The sequence below is a fragment of the Pyrgilauda ruficollis genome, unplaced genomic scaffold (genome assembly GCF_017590135.1).
Source record: "Pyrgilauda ruficollis isolate IOZ18807 unplaced genomic scaffold, ASM1759013v1 scaffold36, whole genome shotgun sequence".
NCBI classification, from domain to species: Eukaryota; Metazoa; Chordata; class Aves; order Passeriformes; family Passeridae; genus Pyrgilauda; species Pyrgilauda ruficollis.
In genome coordinates, this window is record NW_024525045.1 from 5,427,721 (window position 1) to 5,449,785 (window position 22,065).

At 37.7% G+C, this 22,065-nt stretch overlaps 1 protein-coding gene across 3 annotated transcripts in view; it reads right to left on the reverse strand.

Moving 5' to 3' along the window:
* Positions 1-22,065, reverse strand: part of ACSL3 (acyl-CoA synthetase long chain family member 3) — a 48,951-nt gene that overhangs the window by 13,496 nt on the left and 13,390 nt on the right. For 2 of the 3 annotated variants that reach the window (XM_041475737.1, XM_041475738.1), the window contains exons 2-10: positions 20,305-20,408; positions 15,449-15,870; positions 8,943-9,120; positions 4,975-5,084; positions 3,610-3,748; positions 1,666-1,816; positions 936-1,059; positions 700-771; positions 59-198 (exon numbers count right to left, since the gene is read on the reverse strand). In XM_041475737.1, coding sequence (XP_041331671.1) covers positions 59-198; positions 700-771; positions 936-1,059; positions 1,666-1,816; positions 3,610-3,748; positions 4,975-5,084; positions 8,943-9,120; positions 15,449-15,799 — 1,265 coding nt within the window. In that variant the 5' untranslated portion in view covers positions 15,800-15,870; positions 20,305-20,408. The remainder of the gene's footprint in view (positions 1-58; positions 199-699; positions 772-935; positions 1,060-1,665; positions 1,817-3,609; positions 3,749-4,974; positions 5,085-8,942; positions 9,121-15,448; positions 15,871-20,304; positions 20,409-22,065) is intronic. The other variant, XM_041475739.1, reaches the window with a different exon arrangement.

Genomic DNA, 22,065 nt, shown 5'->3' on the forward strand with positions numbered 1-22,065 from the left:
CTGCTCCTGTGGTAAGACTTTCATTTTTTGGTGCCATTACAAAGGAAGCTAACATTACCTGTCACAGAGTGGGGTAGTGTAACCTTTGGAAATCTGTTCCATTTTGTAGTTGTAGGCCAAGATAAATAGATTCCGCTGGAAACTAGTCATTTCATTCACTTTATTCATGACGTTTTTGTAAATTCGATCCATAATTTCCTAGTTACGTAAAAAGATGAACTTTATCTCAAAGAAACAGAAATCCTGAATTCAGTACAGCAAAAAGAAAACACAATCTAGAAATTCAAGTGAGCTTCAGGTAACAACCCCATTCCCAGGTTCCCTGCTCTTCCCTTGCTAAGAGACAGCAAGATGTTCATGGAAAGGAAGAAAGCAAAATCTGGGCACGAGCAGCAGTTAACCCCCAGCTGCCAACTCTCTTTATTTCACTCTTTCACTGTAACAAACTAGAAATGACTAATTAAAATGGGAATTGAATCTCTCTAGCTATCTTAACTTTGAAAAATTGCGATACTCATATCATGATTGTTTATCCTCAACATAAAAATAAGTACCAAAATTATTATTTTAAGGCAGCTTAACATCAAAGATTCTACATTTCTATTTAAATGGTAATGGTATTAATTTGTTGCTAAAAATTGAATTATAAATTATATTTTAAAAAAGGTTTTAAAAATTATTCATCCTTCAGTTACTTACCGGAACTGCTGCCATTAGAGTTGGCTTAAGTGTAGTAACATCCCCTTTGCTTCCTTTCTTTATTTTAGAGGACTAAAGTGAAGAACAAGTTTACTAGCAGACACATTCAAGATCTTTAACATCAGAAACAAAATCTGTACTATTTTTAAAGAAATATAAAAAAGTTCTGACATAAGTAGTATTTTTTTATTAATTTCTTTTTTTTCCTTCTGTAAGGACTTACACCTACAACATACCTGGTCAGCCAGTGTCTGAGGGGAAGAGTAACCGATGCGGCACCCGTGAGACAGACACACGAGCTCAGCACTCAGCTCCAGAACATGGGCAAGGGGCAGGTACCCAATATAAATATCTTTTTCCCTGCAAAGAATTTATTTTAAAATATAGGTTTATGTTGTATCACTAGAGTCCTCAGATGCATCATTAAGCCAAATTCATGCAAAGTTTACTGCAGAAATGAGAAAGAAGAAAATGCCTTTGAGCTTGAGAGCATATTTCAAATTGCATGGGTTTTAAAAGTTGCATACTACACACTGTAGGTTTTAGGCATGAAAAAAGGGTGATGGTTACTCTGGTTACTGATCTCAAGACAATTAACCATGTGTTATGGCTGCAAAGGCAACTCAGTGGATGAGATTAAAAACTACACCAAACAGAAAGAAGCCACAGAATTTAAACATTAACCATGGCAAGCACTGCTCAGGGAGGCTTTCAAATCACTCGAATGTTTGAAAGTGGCACAGGTTTTTGTGTCCTGGTCTTGCCCACATACCAAAGAGGAGAGAACAAAGAAGTAGTATCATGTCATTTAGTGCAGTGCTGAAGATGCTCAGATGTCAGTGCATAGTATGATGTGTCACAGCCAGAGCAATATAAAACAGTTCACATCTTACACAGTAATTAATCTAAAATTAAATGCAACTATGCGACTTCTTTACTTGCTGGTCAGTAACAGTTGGTACCCACCCCAGATTTGGGATCCTCTCAGCCATTCCAGTTATCCCAGCAATTATGTTGCAGTGGGAGATCATAACTCCTTTGGGAATTCCTGTGGATCCACTTGTGTACATGATCACTGCAATATCCGAGGGCACAGGCCTGGATGGCTGCTTGTTTCCTGCAAGTTGTTAAAAAAACAGGATGTGTAATGTGTGGAGAGCCTGTCACGCTGGGAGATCTGACACACTGACACATTTCAGCAGTGCTGCAATACAGCACCACAGGACTCTTGTTATTACATTCTGCTTTTCCTTAAATAAGACTGTGGTCAAGCTTAAGTGCCTTCACAAAGAGTAGGAACTTTGCATTAGCTGAGCAATACTTTGACTGATTGTCCTTATCCACCACAACAGTTTTCCTATTATTTTTCCCCTACTCCTGCTGTGGAGAGAAAAACAGACAGAGCTTTGCCTTGTCCACAGCACCACTGAGCATCCCTGCCTTGGGAAGGTTCACTGCCCTGGGTCCACCCCTCTGTGCCTCACGTGCTCCCTGGCAGGGAACAACACTCTGCCTCGTTTGCAACACCTGCAGAAAAGCACTGCTGAGCCAACCTGAGGTCCCATCTCCATAAATATTTAAAAGAAGTTCAACAGCTTCAATTGGATTAAAGTGCTTTTTAAATACTTGCGTGAGAGCAAGAAAATCCAAAAACTACTGTGCTTACTCAGAGGAAACTGCACCACACACAGTGTATGTGGCACAGTGCACACACTGAATGAGAAGCATGAAAGCAACATTTAATAATTTTCCACTCACTGAATCCTGCCCATCCTGCACAATGAGCACCACAGAGGAAAAGAAACATAAGCAATAGCTCATCTACTTAATATTAATTGGACATGCTTGACCATAAACAATTCATGATAGCATTTCACAGTTTATGAATGGTTAACTTGACAAAGATAATGTAGCTTTATTGTAGTGCAGAGTATGTGATATTTAAAAGACTGAAGAAAGATTAAATACCTTTTTACATAGCACATAGATTAAAAAATTTCAGGGAGCTAGTGAATTAGAGCCAAAATTTTTTCTGCTGGTGTTGGAATAAACTGCTTTAGTAGTACATGAAACTGGTATATCAAATGGGGAAAGGCATCTTCTAAGAAATTAGAGGTCATGATGTTTGGAACAAATCTGCCATTCCCCTGAACATCAAAATCAGATGGATTGACCACCCCCCCACTCCTAAAATACAATCCAACATTCCTGAGCCTGCAGTAGTTGAGAGATTCTGATAACACAAAGGATAAGAACAAAAGAAAGCAATTACTGAATATATTGAAATCTTAAAATATTAGGATGGACAGCTCTTCAGAGCCAAGAACAAAAATTTCTTAAGATTACAATTAAAATAAGTTCTAAAATTCTGAATTAGAGTTCTAAAAATATTACACAGACCTAGACCAGAAATAGATTTCAATGAATTTACATAGATTGAGATGCTTTCAGAAATGTAGTAAGTGACCAAATTCTTTCAGATTCAAATGACTATTTTACATTTTGCTATCTGTGAATTTTACAAAACTTAATGGAATCAAATAACAGATTTCTTTAGTTATAAAATATACAATGATTTTCCTTCTGTGCCCTGAATAACCTGGTTTTAATACATATGATCATAAGAATGCCTTTTAAGTTTCTATCCCGAATTAATTGCTTATCCTAAAAACTACCCTTCAACCTGTGACACTTGATTGTGGAGTCAGTTTTTACTTTCTACTTACACCCCAAAATCCAACCACCCACAATGAAAATAAAACAAAAAACATCACACTGATTTTCTTTAAAGGAAAAGGACATAAGAAAAGGTTAAATCCACAGAATTTTGAAATCTGCAGTTTCTTCAAGTTTACTCAATGGGGTCAAACTAGGGCATCAAAAGAGATGGTCTGAAGAGGAAGAACCTACCAGTGTCTGCCTTGGCCCCCATGGCTTGCACAGATGCCATGGTGTGAACAATGACGCCCTTGGGGAACTCTGACCACGTTGTGGGTTTGCCATCCACTGTAATTATATGTCGCAGTAGTGGAACTTGAGAAACAATTTCCTGTGAAAATGAAAAATAGGTTCAGAGATTAAAAATCTGTTTTATGCCAGAAAGTAAAAAAAAAAAAAAAAAAAACCACCAAAAGTAAGAACAAAAACCTCCATGCTATCTGCTGTATACTTTTTAAAAAGCACTAACATAAAACATCTCAGAATTTTAAAGGATAAACCTCCCAAGCTCAAACAGTTGAAAACCTTGAAGCTTACCAATTTTAAGTCCAAAAACTTCTCCAAACACTTACTGATCTGTATTTTATTTCATGAAAACCCCACAAATAAGACTGCAGTGATTTGTAGACATAATTGACTTTCCCTTCCCATAGAACACTGAGAAAAGCTGGCGACACTGAGCTCACAATAATTCTTAGGTTACTCCTTGGTTATTATGCTATTTAAAATAAGCAACAGCTAGCAAAAATATTGAAAATCACTAGTTAAGCATTTCAAGCAAAATGTGAGTTCAAAGACATTTATCAGTGTTCTCATGGAAGAAGAGATCATCACCTATAGCAGAGCAAACACATTTTCTCACTGCAAGCTGAAATAAATGTGCATGGCATAGATACTGTCATTGTAGTAACTATATTTTAAAGTTTGGGAAATTCTCATTCACATTTCCACAGCAGCACAGTTTTTCATTAAAACAATTTCCTTAACAGAAAGGTCCAGTTACCCCAAAACACACAATGATGAAACTCATGAAGATTAGTTGTTCCATTTGGGTATTCCATCAGGGTCAGTAAGTCAAAGTTCTTTGACTGTGCTAATGTTTAGTGAGCTTTTTCTCCCCCTGCATGGAAAAACAGCTCTAACTCTTTAAACACCTATCTTTAGATGTAAAAACCATTCTCTGCTGGGAAAACATCTGATAATAAGCCAGGAGCACGATCACAGTTAGCTCTTTATACATTTTTCTGTTCTTCCCATTGTTACATTTATAGGCACTCAATCCACCCAGAAACCAGTTTCTTGTAAAGGTGTTTTTCCAGGCAGCACTCCAGCTCTGCAATACTGCAAATTGCCCATTCTCCAGTCACTGAGCAGCCCAAAACCCACTGAAAGCACACTACCACTTTCTGCACATGAAGTCAGATACATAAATTTTCTTCCAAAAGTGTCTGCCTTATGTAAAGGCAATAAATCGTTGCTCTGTACAATGGAACCAGGCCATTTAACAATGGTGGACAGATACACTGCAAAGAGATAGCCAAAGAGCAGTTTTCTGACCTTCAATTTTGTTTGCATCAGCTCTTTACTAGTAATGATGGTGGTCACCTCTGTTTCGTTCAGCCCGTGAACTATTGCTGGGCCTCCCAGCGTGGCGTACAGAGTAACAACTGAAACACAAAACAGGGCAAATGGTCAGCCTCTGGGTTACATTTTCACGTGTAGTTTATAAAAAAGAAGTGAGATTAATCTATTCCAACTTAGGCAACACAGTAAAAATATTTGTCAACTCAAAGATGGGACAGTTTTGTATTTAAAAAGCCTCTTAACATGTGAATTTAAATACAGTGTGAACTTCAGTTACACCCAGAAGGAATAATGAATAACCATTCTCTATGTGACTGTTTACTCTTTTCCAAGGTCTAATTAGAGGTCCCAAAACCACATTACCTTGTGAAATTCTCCTGGATCTACTCTCATACTGTCACTGCTTCTACCATTTGAAAAGTAGGCAAACCTCCTCAGTTTAATCACTGTGTTACATTCCCCTTAAGAGGAATAAGAAACAGCTTTCATCCATGGGACTTCTCTTTCCAGAATTCACATACTCTGTCACTAGCCTTTTACAATTGACTGCTAATAACAAATTATTACAGCATGGCAATATGTGTCATCAACAGAGAATTCTCACACTCAGAAATAAATCTGTGACTAGCCTATTCTGCCATCTATTTAAAATAATGTAATAGAGGTTTAATCACCACAGTCATTAGACCTTGAACTGACATCATGAGAATCATACAGAACAGCAAGAAAGAAAAAATTTAGAAAATTGACTATAAGAAATATTGTTTCCTGTTTGTAAGGTCAGATCATTAGTGAGTGTGTTACACAATGATTTCATATTAACACCTTCAAAATAATTTTTAATTTCCTGGCATTTTCAATGGAACTGAATGACAAGAGACCAAAAGAGACTAGGGAAGAAAAAGGCAGCTAAAAATTGTAGAGAAGTATTGCTCTCAAAAAAAAAAAAAAAAATTATATTTTCCAAGCAGAACTAAACAGGGACATCTCATAAAATCTCTGAGATCAATCAACACAATCCATAATTATAGCATTCTTGCTGGGAGTTTTGTCATATCCAGTATCTGAATACCTTCTGCTTTTTAGTCTGTATATGGCTGAATATTTAAAGAACGTAAGTACGAAAATAAGACAGCCCATTGTACATTAGGACTGTAATCACTGCAGAGAAGATTAAAAATTAAAATTAAATAAAGTTCTGTTGTATTCTAAGATTTTTATTTTAATATTTTAAATCCAAGGAGCTACTAACCCAAAACAACTCAAAAGCAGTCTTCTTACACAGAAAACTAAACAGCTGACCTCTACTTATTTTTTTCTTGTTAAAACAGCCCATCATAGCTCAGAACTGTTGCAGGGCAAATGCACATGCACTGTGTTTTCTTTAATTTGGTGGGAGCAAAGTCCAGAAGAGTGCCTCTCCTCGTTCCCACGAGCTCTCTCTCCTTACTGCAGTGACCCCTGTTATATAAACATGTAGCAGAAATTCAGCTGCCCCGAGCCAACAAGCAGAACCGAGCTGACAACAGAAGGCAAAGCATCATCTCGGAATAACCACGGGGGTACTTAATTACTCATCTGCAAATAAGTACATTAAGACACTCAGAGCTATATGACAGAGCCAAAGGGAAAGAGAGACCATTTATATGATGGTGCACTGATGTCATGGAGAGAGCAAAAAAAAAAAAAACCAGAGCAATGACTCATCTCTGAAATTCTCCCTTCTCCACACTGGCACCTAAAACTTTTCAGACAAATACAAAAGTTTTGATAGTTTTTCCCTCTCCTCATTCTCTTGAAAATGTACTGAGAAGGGATTATTTTGTATTCACCTTTATACATGCAACAGTACAAGTGAGTCTTTGTTATCTGACCAAAGGCTTGACAAAAAAATCTCCAACAACACTATCTACCAGCTCGTAGGAAAAGACAAAACCTTGCCCTAAAGAAAGAAATAGAACTTTTACAATTTATTTCAAGGTAACTGGAATGTTAAACTGAGTATTTCAGCACCCATCATACATCAAGAATAAAAAGCAAAATGAACTTTTAAAGGCTTCAGCCAAATTTACTTCTGACAAAACCACTTCTGCTCAAGCATGACTGAAAAACGAATCCTAACCTCTCCTATTCCACCATTTGGCTATGCACTTTTGTGTTTTATCTGCCTACTCTGGTGAAGAGCTGTTCACACACATGAAGAGGTACTCAGGAAGAAAATCTGCTTTCATGTTAGTACTACTTCTTCTGTCTCTGATGTAGCAATCCCACTCTACTTCCTGCAAATGTAAGACTTAGAGAATTTCAGAAAAAGTCACATTTAAAATAAAGCAAGTATTTATAACCATAAAGTAACTCGTTTGTGCAAGTAATCCATAACAAACATCATTCTCCTCATTTTAATTCTATAGAGCAAAAGGCATTTTCTCCAACACTATGCACAAAGCAGATGAACCTGCTTTGTTGACACCAGCTCTGGGACCACTCCCTCAGAACACATCTCACATTTGGAAAGAATGTCCCAACACCCCCACAGCAGTTAGCTGGTATCACCCCTGCACACTCAAAAATGCTAACATAAGCCATTTAGCAATGTCTTGCCACTATTACTGAATTGTTATTCAACATCATCTGAATCTTCCAATTTGTCCTGCAAGCTGCCTGTGAACACTGCACAGCTCTCTCTTCATCTGCCAGCACGAGTCAGCCAAGTTCACAGAAGATGTCACAGCTTAGATGCTGAACACCACGTCAGAGTGTGTGCGGAGGCACGTCGCAGCAAGGGGATTTAAAGCACTAATCCAGCAAACCCAAAAACACACACATACCATTCTGCTCACAACATCCAGCCCCTAGCTCAGATTTCCCCCCCCCACAAATTACAAATCTCTCTAGGATTTGTAAATGTGCTTCTGTTCCAAAGGGAAAAAAATTATACAAGCCCTTGCATTTTATTCCCAGGAAAGCCACTAGGAATTTGACAGATCCCAGAATTGATAAGAGGGAACTGGCACAGAGACATGTAGTTTAAAAGCAACACAGGCATTTTATCTGAAAACAGTCTGTGCAGTTCTCTGCTCTGGTTGGCAGGCCAGCTTCATTTACTCACTGAAGAACCAACCAAAAACATCAGCAATTTAGGTGGGAAGGCACCTGCAAAGATCACCTGCATGCACCACCCATCGCAGCAGAGTGCCCAGAGCCACGGCCAGTCTGGGTTTTACGGTCTCCAAGGATGAAGATTTCACAACCACACCTTATTGAAGGAGGGTAAATGTGGCACAGGAGGGAAAAGGCCAAAGCCTGTGAGGAACAGCAGTTTCTGGCATGCCCAGATGGGACAAGATGTGTCCCCCTGAGAGCACACAGAACCCAGCCAGGCTGGGCTTAGCCAGGTAAAGGACACATTAAGGAGCAATGATGAAACAGACATTTAAACTGCTATAGCACACTGAGACCAGCACTCAGTACATTCCTTACCTAAAAAAAAAAGGCCCAACCAAAATCAAAATTGAAGAACTGACAAAATATCCAGATAAAACAAAACTTGCAGGCACAGATGAAGGTTTGACGTCAACTGCTGAAACTGAGTCAATGAATTCATGTGTGATTTTTGTTTGTTTGTTTTCAGAAACTTGGGAATCTGTACTGATTTGAGATGAAAAGAAAATAAACCTCTCACAAATTCATTGAGCAAACTACACTTACCAAAACCATTCTCCCCATCTGCCAACAGATACAGGTTTCTCCAGTCGCTAAAGCAAAAGGCTACAAAGTCCATAGTTTCTGCCTTAAGCAGTATTTTTTAATTTGAAAACTTTAATGTTCTCTATAAAATTCAGATAAATTTTTCTTAGTACATAAAGCAAAGCCAAAAAGAGTTTTATTTTCAGATTGTGAGATCAAAAGCCATAAAAACTTCAGGGAAGACAGGTACTCACGCTGGTAATTGCACATAAAGCAGGCCTGGGCTGCAATCATCCACTCAGCTCTGGTCTCGCAGAAGATAGCAATGTTAGTCTTTGGCTGCTGACCCAAGACTGCTAAGCCATTTCCAAAATTAACAGCTTTAATGTATACATCTTCGTAAGAAAGCCAGGTGTACTTGCCAAGGATGACCTAATAACAATAAGAAAATCAATTTAGAAAATGAAAATCCTTAACACATGTCCTACTACATCTTCACCCACATGAAGAATCCACGGATGTTTGAATAACATGTGCTTGAATTGTAACTGCAGTTTATTCAAGATAAAGATGACACTTTTTCTTGCCAAAAGCTACAGGGCCTGTGGAAGTTCCAAAATAAATACCGTATCACAATGCAATATCTCCATGCCTGTTACCACCTCAGTTTCTATTTTCACAGAAGGGAAGGCACATGATTTCCACCATCTTATGTAGCTTCAGAAGTCCTCTGAAAGACTGTTGGTTATCTGGCCCACATACCTCTGCTTTTAAAGAAGTTTGGTTTATGTAAAGGATGAGAAGCACCAGTTAGCACAGTACATTCTCTATATATGCTTTCTTGGATATTTGGGCTACAATTCTACACAAATATGACAGTCAGATGTTCATTAAAAAAAAAAAAAAACAACTTGTAAAGGGAAACTGGAATCCAAAAAGCAGTATATCCATGGGCACTCAGTCAGAAGTTGTGAAATCCCTTTCCCTTTGTTCTGAAACAAATGTCAAGGGGATGAGGAGTAATAATTTTGCCTTTTTTTATTGTTAAACAAAAGTGGGACAGAAGACAGGATAGGAAATTACTGGCAAACCTCAGTTCTGAGAAGTCATGTAGAATATATTAGGCAATCTCACTTTTCCATATGGGAAAGCTGGTGTACAGTAAAACTGGATTTGAATTTACAGGTTTCTGTATGCACTTGCAGTACTGTTTCCTTTCTGACTGGTAGGATATTCCTTTGACACCAACCTAGAAATTTTCATATGTAGATATAGTATGAAAATGTTTTATACTGAAAATCTATACTTCATATTATTATATCCTACCCATCTATTTATATAAGCACACTGACAATTCTGAAAAACAATTTCTTAATCAAGTATTTCAGACATGTTCTTTACAAAGCATTAGTAATAAATGCAAGCAAACACTACAAAAACTAGAAAAGCTAGAACTAGAAAACTCCTTCATTCCTTCCTCCATATTTCATTCATCAATGTGAACTAAATTTCAAACTTTGGGCTGTCAAATCTAACAATTTTTGACATGTAACTACATTTCTACTGAGTCTGCATTTCCAAATCTACTACTTTAATAAAACATATTTAAAAATCTCTCTCAAATTCTAATAGAAAATAAAATTTAATACATTTCCTTTGTCAAGACACTTTTCCAAACTCTTTCATAGTTAAAATTAGTTGCAACAGTGAGTTTTACCTACTACAGCTTCACTGCATGTTGCTTATCACCCTACTTGTTTAGCAGGACAAACAGGTACATGTGCAGCTGCTTGGAATTTCACAAATGTCTTTATGGGAAAATATCATTTAACAAGCCCTGCAAACAACACTTGTCAATAACAGCAATATACAGCAATTCTACCAGAAAATACAGATTTCTCACACAAATATCTGCTCAGGTTTTCCTGGCTTATTTCCAAAAACTGTTTCAGTGGCAAACAGGCTGTTTCAAACCCCAAAACCTGGGAGTCCCTTTTTGTTTCAACACACTAGGATATTTCCGGTGTGGAAAACTCGCACTGTTTCCAAAAAAAGTATTGCACCTCTTCCTGTCCATCCAAATTTCGGTAATTTGGAATTTAAATTCCAATTTGGGACATTTTTTCCCCAAAGGCAATATTTTTGGCAGACGGGGAAGTTCTTGACAAGCTCATCAGTTGAAAACAATTTATAGCAGTGACTTGGGCAATACCCTTTCCCTCATTATACTCTGCCTACAGTGCAGCCTCAGGAAAACTGCTCACAAATAATTAGGCCAAGAAATACAAGCAGATTCTTGTTACTGTTTCTGGCAAGCTTGCCAATCCTTAAGAGGTTTTAGTAATTTCCATCACTCTCACAGAACTGGGGAACATAAAGCAGTAATTGGCCAAAAATTAATCTCTCCAAATAATACTTGTGATTCTGTTTTCTTCCCCTTTTTCTATTCTCTTAAATAATTCATCTTAACCTTGTTGATATGTAGTGAAAGACCACTTCATTGGTGCTTTCTTTTCTTAAAAAGGAAAAATCCTTTTTAAGGATGTGTAGCACCATTGGCTGTAGCTATTTACATAAAAATACATTTCTGAAGAACACTGACGTGAGAAGAGATAAGACCTTTTTCAATGCAGTAATTTTGAGTTTTACTTTCCTACTGCCTTCCATATATTCAAATTCCAGTGCTCCTTCCCCTTGCCCAGTGTTTCTTCTCTACTCCATCCCTACAACATTTATATTACATACACATTAGTGAATAACAGCTATTCATACATACGTATTACTAAACTGGCTCTAAAGTCCCTTTCTCCTGCATTTCTCTACCAGCTTCCTCTGCAGGACACGGAGCAATTACAGTTCATCTCATACTCTTCATGCTGGAGTGTGTCTCCAAACCCACTTCCCTTCTTGGCCTTGCCCTCAGTAGCTTTTGCTAACATTTTCCAATGCACAGGCAAGAAAGACAAGGAGCTACTGGACAGAGTCCAGTGGATGCCACAAAGATGAGGGGTCTGGAGCATCTCTCTCTCAAGGAGAGACTGCAGGAGCTGGGTCTGGTTAGTCTGGAGAAGACTGAGGAGATCTCATTAATGCATACAAATATCTCAAAGGGGTGCCAAGAGCATGGGGCCAGGCTCTTTTCAAGGGCTCCCAGTGATGGGACAAGGAGCAATGGCCATAAACTAAAACAGAATAAATTCCACTTCAACATGAGCAAGAACTTCTTGACATTGAGGGTGGAGAGCCCTGGAGCAGCTGCCCAGGGAAGGTGTGGAGTCTGCCTCTCTGGAGACATTCCAAACCCACCTGGACACGTTCCTGTGCCACCTGCTCTGGGTGACCCTGTCTGGGCAGGACTGGATGATCTCCAGAGGTCCCTTCCAACCCTAACAATTCTGTCATTCTGCTTCTGCTGCCAACAGGTGGCAAGACTGGCATTAGGCACCACAATCCTTTAAACATTCACACACCTTTCACTTAACAGCTTCCACAGGGTACTTCTGCTCGGTAAATAATGGAAAGAAAATAACTATCCAAGAGCTGGCAGAAGGGCCCAAGAAGAGAGTTTGAGCAGAGATGAAGGGCCCACAGTGCCCAGGCAGCAGGACCCGCAGCGCCGGGTGTCCCTGGAAACACGGCATTCCATAGGAGAACGCTGCCCTCTCGTGCTCCAGGCTCACACTGCAGCCTGTCACACTGCCACACAACTCTAGGAACTGTCCACACTCTACTCACGTCTGGAAATTCACAGAAGCAGAGATTAAACACACAGCTAGCATTTCTTTTACCTGGATTTTAGAAACAAATTAAATTTTTTTGGGCAAAGGTGTAATAAAACGTTCTTCATAAAGCTGCAGGCTCATGCAGAGTCATTAAACTACCTGATGTCAGTTACCTTTGAAGGTCTTCCTAAAAGTACCTTATAAGGTTTCAAGAACATTGACTATGATTTGGAAACCAGTGATCATGAATTAAATACATCTTCCTGTAAAAGTATATTAAAAATAATACAAAGGAGGTTATTTCAAATGCCCACTTTTGGTTTTCACATGAACACATGGATTGCAGCTGAATATATCTGAAAAAACCCACCCTAACATACCACTTACACAGCAATCTATGGTTTTCAACATCAAAAGTGACTCTCAATGCTCAATGACTCGGCATGGCAAGAACCTTCCTGAACCTTCACTTTAAGCTTCAGTATTAGCAATAATGAGTAAAGTTCTGAATTCCCAAGAACTGCCCATGTGCCTGCTGTTGCACCCAAGTCTCTCAGGCTTTAGATGCATCACCTTCCCCAACAAAGCTGTGTTTTCTTCTCCCCACTATGTCTTATTTATTATGTTCCCAATAATTCTGCTCTTGGTTACCAACCCTTTTTAAAGCCGAGCAAGACAAACAAACAACCCCCAAACCAGACAGAAATCTCCCTCATAAAATAAAGCAGTGAAAGAACACACACACAAAGCCAAATCCACATACCAACACAGATCAAAGCAAGCACCTGATGACATAACCTATAAATAAGACAACACAAAATAATGAAGTTCATCTTTTGGGCATCATAAAATTTCAGCTGTGGTTAAATTAAGTCCCTTTTCCAATTAATTACATCTTAATCTCAGAGGCATTTTCAACTTTATTCTGACTTAAATGCATGGTTTATGAAATTAATATTAGGTATGCATGATATTGGAGAAGGAAACTGGAGAGTACTCTATAGAAGGAAACAGAAGAACTAACCATTTATGAATTACTATGAAATGCAACAAGTGCCTAAGTAAGTATTTGTATTTTATTCACATCCATGAATTTCTACTACTTTGGAATCTGCACAGAAACAAGTATTTTTGCAACAATACACTATCATAAAAATTCTTAAAATTACAGATAATCTGAGATATCAGAAGAAATTAATGGAGTACCTGATCTTAAAGATGTTAAGAAGCTCTAAATAATTTTAGCTACAAGCGCAAGGACACTTAGGTTTCCCAATAATCAAAAGCTGAATATTTTACTTTTTTGAGATATATATATAAAATATAAAAATATGTTGCAGCTCCTGTAAGGTGTAGAAATAAGATGCATTATACCTAAGAATTAAACTTGTTGTGCACCTTTCTGAAAGGCTGCACCAAACCACAGCAAGCTGGATTTGCTAAAGGAAACCAGGCAATAAAAGGTACCTGGAATGAAACAAATCACAGGCAGATAACCTGACATTTAGAATCAACAAGGTATCTTGTGAATGTTCCTCACTTGCTAACACATGCTATGAGGTCTTCAGAAACACTGTATTCCATAACAGAAAAAAAAAAAAAAATTCAATGTGGACTTGTATGATAATGCCAAAACTTGGAACAAAGTAACAGGAGAGTAAGTATGGGAACTGACCACAATGAAACCTTGTGTCAAGCTTAGACAAAATTACCTAACTTGGGTAATTTCTAAGCCTAAATACTCACAAACAAGTAATTTAACTGGATCTACACAAACATCCTTCAGCTTTCCATATTCACAACACTTTGCTTGCATAATGGAAAAGGCTAAAACTCCTAAGTCCTTAAGTCTTACATTCAAAATTATGACTAAAAAACAGAACACATGTTTTTTATGTAAAAAACAGGGCAGCCAAAATTCTGATCTGTGCTCAGAAGCCATTCTTTGTACAACATGAACTTTCTGCTTCTTTGTAGGGTAATGAGGCAGCAAAATGTGCATGAAGCACATTTCCTTCATACTGCAAAACTACCTCCACAGCTAAGGGGAAGTTTCACTAACAATGAAGTTTGTATAAGGATTTTAACAGAACTAAACTTTGCCATATATTGTGATATTAATCAAATTAGATTTCAAACATACTCGTCCATCAGAATTAAAACTAGCAGCATGAAGAGAAATTTTCTCCATCTGCACAGAAACTAATCTTAACTAAAAATTATCTATTATTGATTTAATACCTTCTAATACAGAAATGCAGCACTTTAACACAGAGATGCACAAATATGAACATTCTGTGGCAGTGTTCTGCCCTTCTTCTGGCAAAAGTGCATTTCTCAATGTGTCTGAACAACTACAAAGCAGCAAATGACAATACAGGCTTGAACATAATACTGACTATAAAAAGTCAGTCCCTTGAAACAACAGAGCTGTTGTCAGATACTGAAATCACATCTCCCACACACATCAGGATTACAGATTAGCACAGCAGTTCACCTTAAAGGAGACTCAAAGTAAAAAAAGACTCTTCAATGAAATCTGAGCAATCCTTTTCCAAACAATAAATTTATTTAAGTCCTGAATTCCCTGGACAGAACAGAAAATCCTTAAATCACAACTAAGTCTGTTAGAAAGGTACATCTGAGTACTGGCATCTAGTATTTTTGTATATTTATCTGATGACAGTTCAGAATAACACAAAGGGAGACTTTCTAAAATTCACTTTAAAAAGAAACCTTTAAAACCACTTACATCACCAGCTGAATATTAAAAACAAATACCTAAAACATACTTGTGGTTTTTCTTTGACTGAAACCATAAATAGGATATCTATTCAAGAGTGCAAAAAGGTTTAGATTTGGTTTAAATGCCAAGTATTGAAAGATTGGGAATTAGATAATTTCTTTTGCCAGCTACTGGATCTAAGCAGAGAAATTTATTCTTTCCCCAGCTTTGCTTTACTAGACTAGAAGTGCTGCGTAAAAAAGTAAACATACTTTGAAAAAAACTCTTGAAGGCAGACTGCAAAAAGACTTACCTTTTTAAAAACCTTTCCTGATGGCTGGATTTCATCTTCCTCTTTCAGAATTTCACGTGTTCCCAAGAGTTTTTTGTCCTTGTATTTCGTTTTAGCATATTTAAAAACTTTATCAAGTGTATCACACCCAGGATATAAAACTGAAGCTAAGCAGTGCAGACTGTTCACAGATCTGTATGCACTCCCAGGCTTGTTATTCACAGGTCTGGCTTTAACCTGCTTGGCTTTTGCTATAGCCTGCTTTGATCCTGAAAGGATGTACCATGGAATGTAGGTTACGAGGGAGTACACCAGGACTATGAAGTTTATAAACTGTAAAAGAAGAGGGTTGATGTTATGCTTCAACTTCATTTTGGCTGCTTGAGAATGTTACAAGAGACAGTTTGGAAACATGGATCAGCTAGACAGGGGTCCAAAAAGATCTGAAAAAGAGAAAGGAGAAAAGGAAAGGTTAGTAGTAAACAATCACTGTTGGCAGGAAGTATTTTTAAACATGATATTACAATCCCTATCTCAGCAGGTGTCTTTATGCAGGAGTCAGAAGTCTGAACCCCACACACAAATGAAAGCAGACACACGAGCTGGAACTGTTCCACTCCCCTTTAGCAGACTGCAGTACAATGACATGTGCATCTCAGATATTTATCTGAAAAAGTTTGTGATTATACAATTTAAAAGACCCTCTTCAACATCACAGCACCTCCATGTGCACCTTCACTAGGAATCCCTATGACCTCTGACTGGGAATCACCAGCCCCCAAACAAGCCCTAGGAACACAGGCGATGTCACCACTCTGCACATGGGAACCCCAACCATTAAGGATGTTGAAATGTTTCCCAAGTGTTGGACACACTGGGACACCCACCTGAGAGAAGGAAAGCTGCCTACGTGACAGAACTTTGCTGCTTTATTCCTAGGGACTTCCCATCAGTCCTAAGATTTCAGTCTCAGAACCACTATCCAATGAGCCCACTTGTATCAATAAACATGAGCTAAGTAATATTAGGTAAATACCAGAAAAGGGCTTATAAATATCCCCAAATTCCTAACAACAGCACAATGAAGAGATGTGTAACTTTCCAGAATCTTTAATGATGTCAGGATATTCACTTTGTCTTTTTTAAAAGCATAATTTAGTATATCTAATGAGTACAATGATGATGCAACTTTCTAATGCATTCTACTGCTGAGTCATGAAATTATGTGATCTCTCTAAAAGACTAAAAAGGTAAATCAAAACAAAATAACTGAAATCCTTATGGACATCAGGGATGGTTGCCATAATGGCCAAAGATTAATTTCTGCAACAGCCAATGAGCCACTAGCTGAAAACCAGCGTTTCGTACATAATATACTACAAATGCACTTCACTCAGTTAACCTTTCAAACTTATTGATACAACTTATTAAAAGCAGTATCATAAATCAAGCAACTAATAATGATGTATACATAAGCTGCATAGTTTCTGACAATTCTAAGTTAAGTAAGTTTTTATTAATGAGATGTATTAGTCTGTGCTGATGCCTTACACTCTCTGACTTTTCCTCCCATTAACTCTCTGAAAACCCTAATGAACAGAAATTTGAGTTGAAAAAAGTAAAGTCTAAATCATATAAGATCCTTCAGGGGCAATGGAAAGAAACCTTGTTTCATTAATCCTGGATCTGCAGTCCTTATGGGAATGGATCAATCCAGCATCCTTCATTTCTAGGATGAGATTCATTACATCTTTCCTCAAAACACAAAACTACTTAAAACTCCAAGCAAAATTATTTCACTATCATCTTTTTCCCTAACAAGCTGCTGTAATCTCACTGTTAACACTGCATCATTACAGGCAGCTTGAAGGAACCAAACAACATCAAAGTCTGTTCTGCAGAGCACCCTGAGACACATACTCAAATAAACCACAGGAGCTCTTCACAGCAGGAACTTACTGCAACAAGCAGCAGTGGAGAAAAGATTTAAAATATTAAAAAAATTAAATGGAAGTGCATATATTTTAATTTTCAGATCAAAGGCAAAAAGCAATGACAAATAGAAAACAAACTTAAATAGGCTAAAGGGCAAATTCAGTAATCACTTGAAGAGAATTATGTTCTTAGGGTGTCACTGAAGGATACTTAATGAAAATAATCATGAGCCAGCCAATCAGCTACTGCAGGCCAGAAAAATTATACTGTTGTTGATAGCAGCACAGAACAAGATGTTTAAAAGCTGAATCCAGAGTTCACACAACAAGGGTTTACCCATTTTTTAAAAAAGTTTTATGCTGTATTACTATTTTGCCTGGCACAGCTTAGGAGATGAATATCTTTTTTTCTCCTTATAAAGCTGCAGAACTTCTCTCTGCCTAAAAAGTAGAAACAGAATTTAACCAAACACTGCTAGGTATGAAAATTAAAGCAACTTATTTGACAGCTTATTAACTTATGCAATTTCCTTGGTTAGAGAGGCACTGAACCCTTCCAGAAGAGCAGCCTCCCATTTCATTTTGCAGTTAGTTATCCCAACAGCTTTATACTTTCCTCAGAAGGAGAGGGGAACCTTTCCTACTATTTCTATCATAACTATGCCAAGGTGTCATGTCAAGCCCTCTCTTCTGGCTCATCCTCGCATAATAGGCCCCAAACCTGGAAATCTTCGCTTTGAAATGCAAACATAAATTGTGCTTTGCTCACCATTTCATGAAAGGCTGCATTGCAAGAAAGGGTGTAAGGAACACTCCAACAGCACAGATTAAAGGGAAACATTTTGGACTGTCCCCTGGCTCAGAAAAGCAAGCATCCTGCTCTAGAACTCTGATGTACATCTCTTAAAATGCTAATTATTTCAGTTATTCCTTCACAAAAGTGAGGCTATTACCAATCATCTATTGAAAACAGTTTGTTTTAAAAATTAAGACAATTTTTTTTCACTCAAAATGTATTGTTTTTAAGATTCAAAATTATCTTTTGCAAATGAAGTTCCTTGTCTTACAGGCTGAGTAAAAGTCCATTTTTTTCCTTCAAAAACCTTACAATTATGAGACAGCAAACTTTAACAAGAGAGGTGCCAATGTCTTAAGAATTTGGCAATGGATTTCAGACTGTGATATTTACAGAGCATCTATGCTTGTAACTAATTGTAATTACCATTGTAATTGGACATTGGAAAAGTGCAAGGCCTTTTGGAACAAGAAAGAAAAACATATTCCAGTAGTTTCATTAGAAGAAAAAGCTCCAGGATCTTTGTAGGGTGATGGTCCTAAGGAGAACTGAGCCATGACACAAAGGAAGTTCCTTGGTGACAACATAAAGGCTCCCCCTCTTTCCTTGCCTAACTGAAGAACAGAAGCTGCATTTTAACTCATCATTTTGTTGATTTATTTGCTATGTTGTTGAAGAGGAAAATATCAGGTAGGAAAAGGAGATGCAGTTTAAAATGCCTTTGTGCTCAACAGATTTATAACTGCCATTCCCAGGAGAACATCAAAGTCAGCTAAGTGGATCACTAAACATTCAATTAAAAATCATTTTGATGACAGTGTAGAAGCAAAACCCTACCCTGACTTGAGGATGGAGTGCTAGATGTAAAGCAATTATGACTTACAGCAAGCAAAACCAATGCAGCTGAACAGGACAGTACATTTTCTGTTGGCTTTTTTTTCCTTATACAAAAGGTCACTTAACCTCCATTAAGAAAACCACTTTTAATGACAATGTAAAAGAACAACACTGTTTACATTAAGAGACAATGCTTGCTCATGCATTCTTCTCTGTAACAATTATTATTTCAAACCTTTAATGTATGCTATTTTAAAAACTCAAAATGAAAACACAGTATTAAAAATCAACCTGCGGAACTAATCTAAAAATTAGAAGTTTTAGTGAAATTTTCAAGGTTATATCAGATCTGGAAGCTCTAAAAGGGAAGCAATGTTTGCTGTTTAACATTCTGCCTTTAAAAAAAAAAAAAAAAAAAAGTACTACCCAACAAAAACAAAACTTTGAAAGGTTTAGTGAAATACTATACATGGTTTTAACAATATGTTGCACTTTTTAATTTTGGAAGTAGATGACTGCTTCTGACCACAAAAAGAGTGTAAGCAAACCCATCATTTTGGGGCAGGGAACAGAAAGCAGAGGACATGATCCTAAGCAGTTTTTGAAAGTATGAGACTATGGCACAGTGAGAAATACACTGCATTTTCAGCACTGGAATTTTGTTCTTAGGTAGCTCCTGCTTAATCACTGACAAATAAAAACACATGACATGTGGTAATATTCTAACTCAGTGGTTTGGTCTGCAGATAAGCTGTAAACACTCAGGTTCTTACAGAACATGAGTCCATCTTGGTTTCACATAATCCTGCTGGGGTTTTTGAGGATTCAGTGCTCAGATCCTGACTAGTGATGCAGGAAAGGTTGGGAGGTGAAATTCTGGATGAAAGAGCTGCTAATTTATACAAGAATACAATACAGAAAATCTGCTCAAGCAAAGGGTTCTGGACATGCATAAGAGCAGTTACATATAATTCATGTTTAGTCTGGTAGTCACCAAATGGGAAAGAGCAAGAAGATAAATTAAGTTTGTCAGACTTTTTCAACAGCAGAAAGAAGCAACAACCAGTGCACTCATTCACAAGTCTGGAGAAATAAACCAGTACTTTTCAGGACTGATCCTTCTTAATACATAATCAGTGATTTGGGCTGATATACTACTTATACTAATACTGTTATACCCTTTGGTTTCAGAAGAAAACTTTTGTTAGATGAGAAAGAAAAAAAATCCTTCAAGGAATGTGTTTACTAATTGACCTGCTTATAACAACTACATTACAATAAAAGCATGAATTAACAATAAAAAAAGGAACCTTATGCAACTTCTCATCGTGGCAGGTACAGGTACAAGAGCTGATACAAGATGTTCCAGTCTCAGTTTACTCAACAGGAGCTGTCACAGGCAACTGCATGAAATCTAAAAATGGAAAATTCCCATTAAATATGGCAATTATAAAACGCATCCTCTATTTTTACACTCATATTTTGTAATAAATAACACCTTTTTCTCATCTGATACTGGACTGTATCATCTCAGAATCTAGGCCCAGTGCATGCAAGTTCACACAAAGCCAGATGTGACACACAGCACAGCCACTGCTCGAGTCCCGTACAATCAAGGTGGCTGCAGCAGCTTTGGCTGAACTCAGGAGCTCATGGTATTTGTCTCCCTGAGAAATTCTAACTCCCCAGTGCCTTCAACCATTGGGGCAGGAAAAAAATTGACCTATCTTTGTGTATCCACCCACACAGAGAATGCACTTCAGCCTGAGTAATAGAATATCCTTGAACACTTTACAGAAAGACTTAATAAAATAGTAATCATTGTATTTATTGATTTTGCTCTACTATACATTTAAATTTTATTAATTGTCCTTTGCAGAAAGAAGTCTTGAAAACCTGTGCCAGCAAATCACATTTAAAATATAAAGGCAAATAAAGGCAAATGTAAACATTTTGTACCGATTACCTTTCAGCAAACATTACTATTTGCACAGTTCTTAAAGATAATCTTTTCCAGTTTCAGTGGATTAACTATTTGCTGCTTGAGGTAAGGATCCAGGATGCTCACTGCCCTGGTTTTTGACTTCCATGACTTCACACATACTAACCAAACTCCAACCCAGAGACTCCAAGATACTCTTGCAAAGAAACCATTTTGGTCAACGATTTGTAGTTGTATAAATACATATTCAATTTCTCTTATCAGTGAATCTTGCAATTAAGAGTCACTGAAAGGATAAAAAGGTTATTCACTGGGTTAGGCTGTAACAGACAAAACAATTGAATATCTTCATGTACCAATCTCTTCATTACAGAATATAACAATAGGAGTTCTCAAGACAATGTAAAAATGCCCTTAATACTTCTAAACTGTACCAAAAAATAGCCTATATTAGTTTACATCTGGACTCGAAAAGTAACATTAACAACCCTGAAGAGGCAGGCTTCTACTACATATGGAATTCACTCAAGAGCTGTAGCACTCAGCAAGTAAGCCTTTCTTTTACAAAAAGAAGAGACCAAAAAGAAAGAAATCCCTGTTACTGATTTATAAATACTCAGGTAGTCATCTGTATAAAAATAAGAAGGCAAACCAAATGTGCACAGACACAACAGCCAATGTTTCACAAGCCAACTCCCTGGACTGTGAAACAAGGAGGGCCTGAGGCGATGAACGGTGCAGAGGAGAATCCCAAACATGTACCTGCCCAAGGGGAAGGTCTCTTTTGCAATATGGCTTTAAGGGACAGTTATATTTCACAGGTAGAGCACAAGTGTTTCACGTATTCCTTGAAACAGAGAGGATAGAAATCCCAGCAAGCCCTACTGAATGCTAGAAATAGATGCTTTGGGTCCCTGGAGAGGAGCTGGTCCTCAGCACATCCTCCCAAATCGGAATCAACAGCAGCATGGGCACAAGGACACACCTCACCTCGCCAGCCACCCTTCACTGCTTCCCACAAGCCCCCCCTTTCACCCCCTCCTGTATTCCCTGCAGTGTATTCACTGCAGCCCTGGCATTGTTTCTGGAGCTGTGCTGCTCTCCAGGGCCCAGCACCTTCCAGGCCATC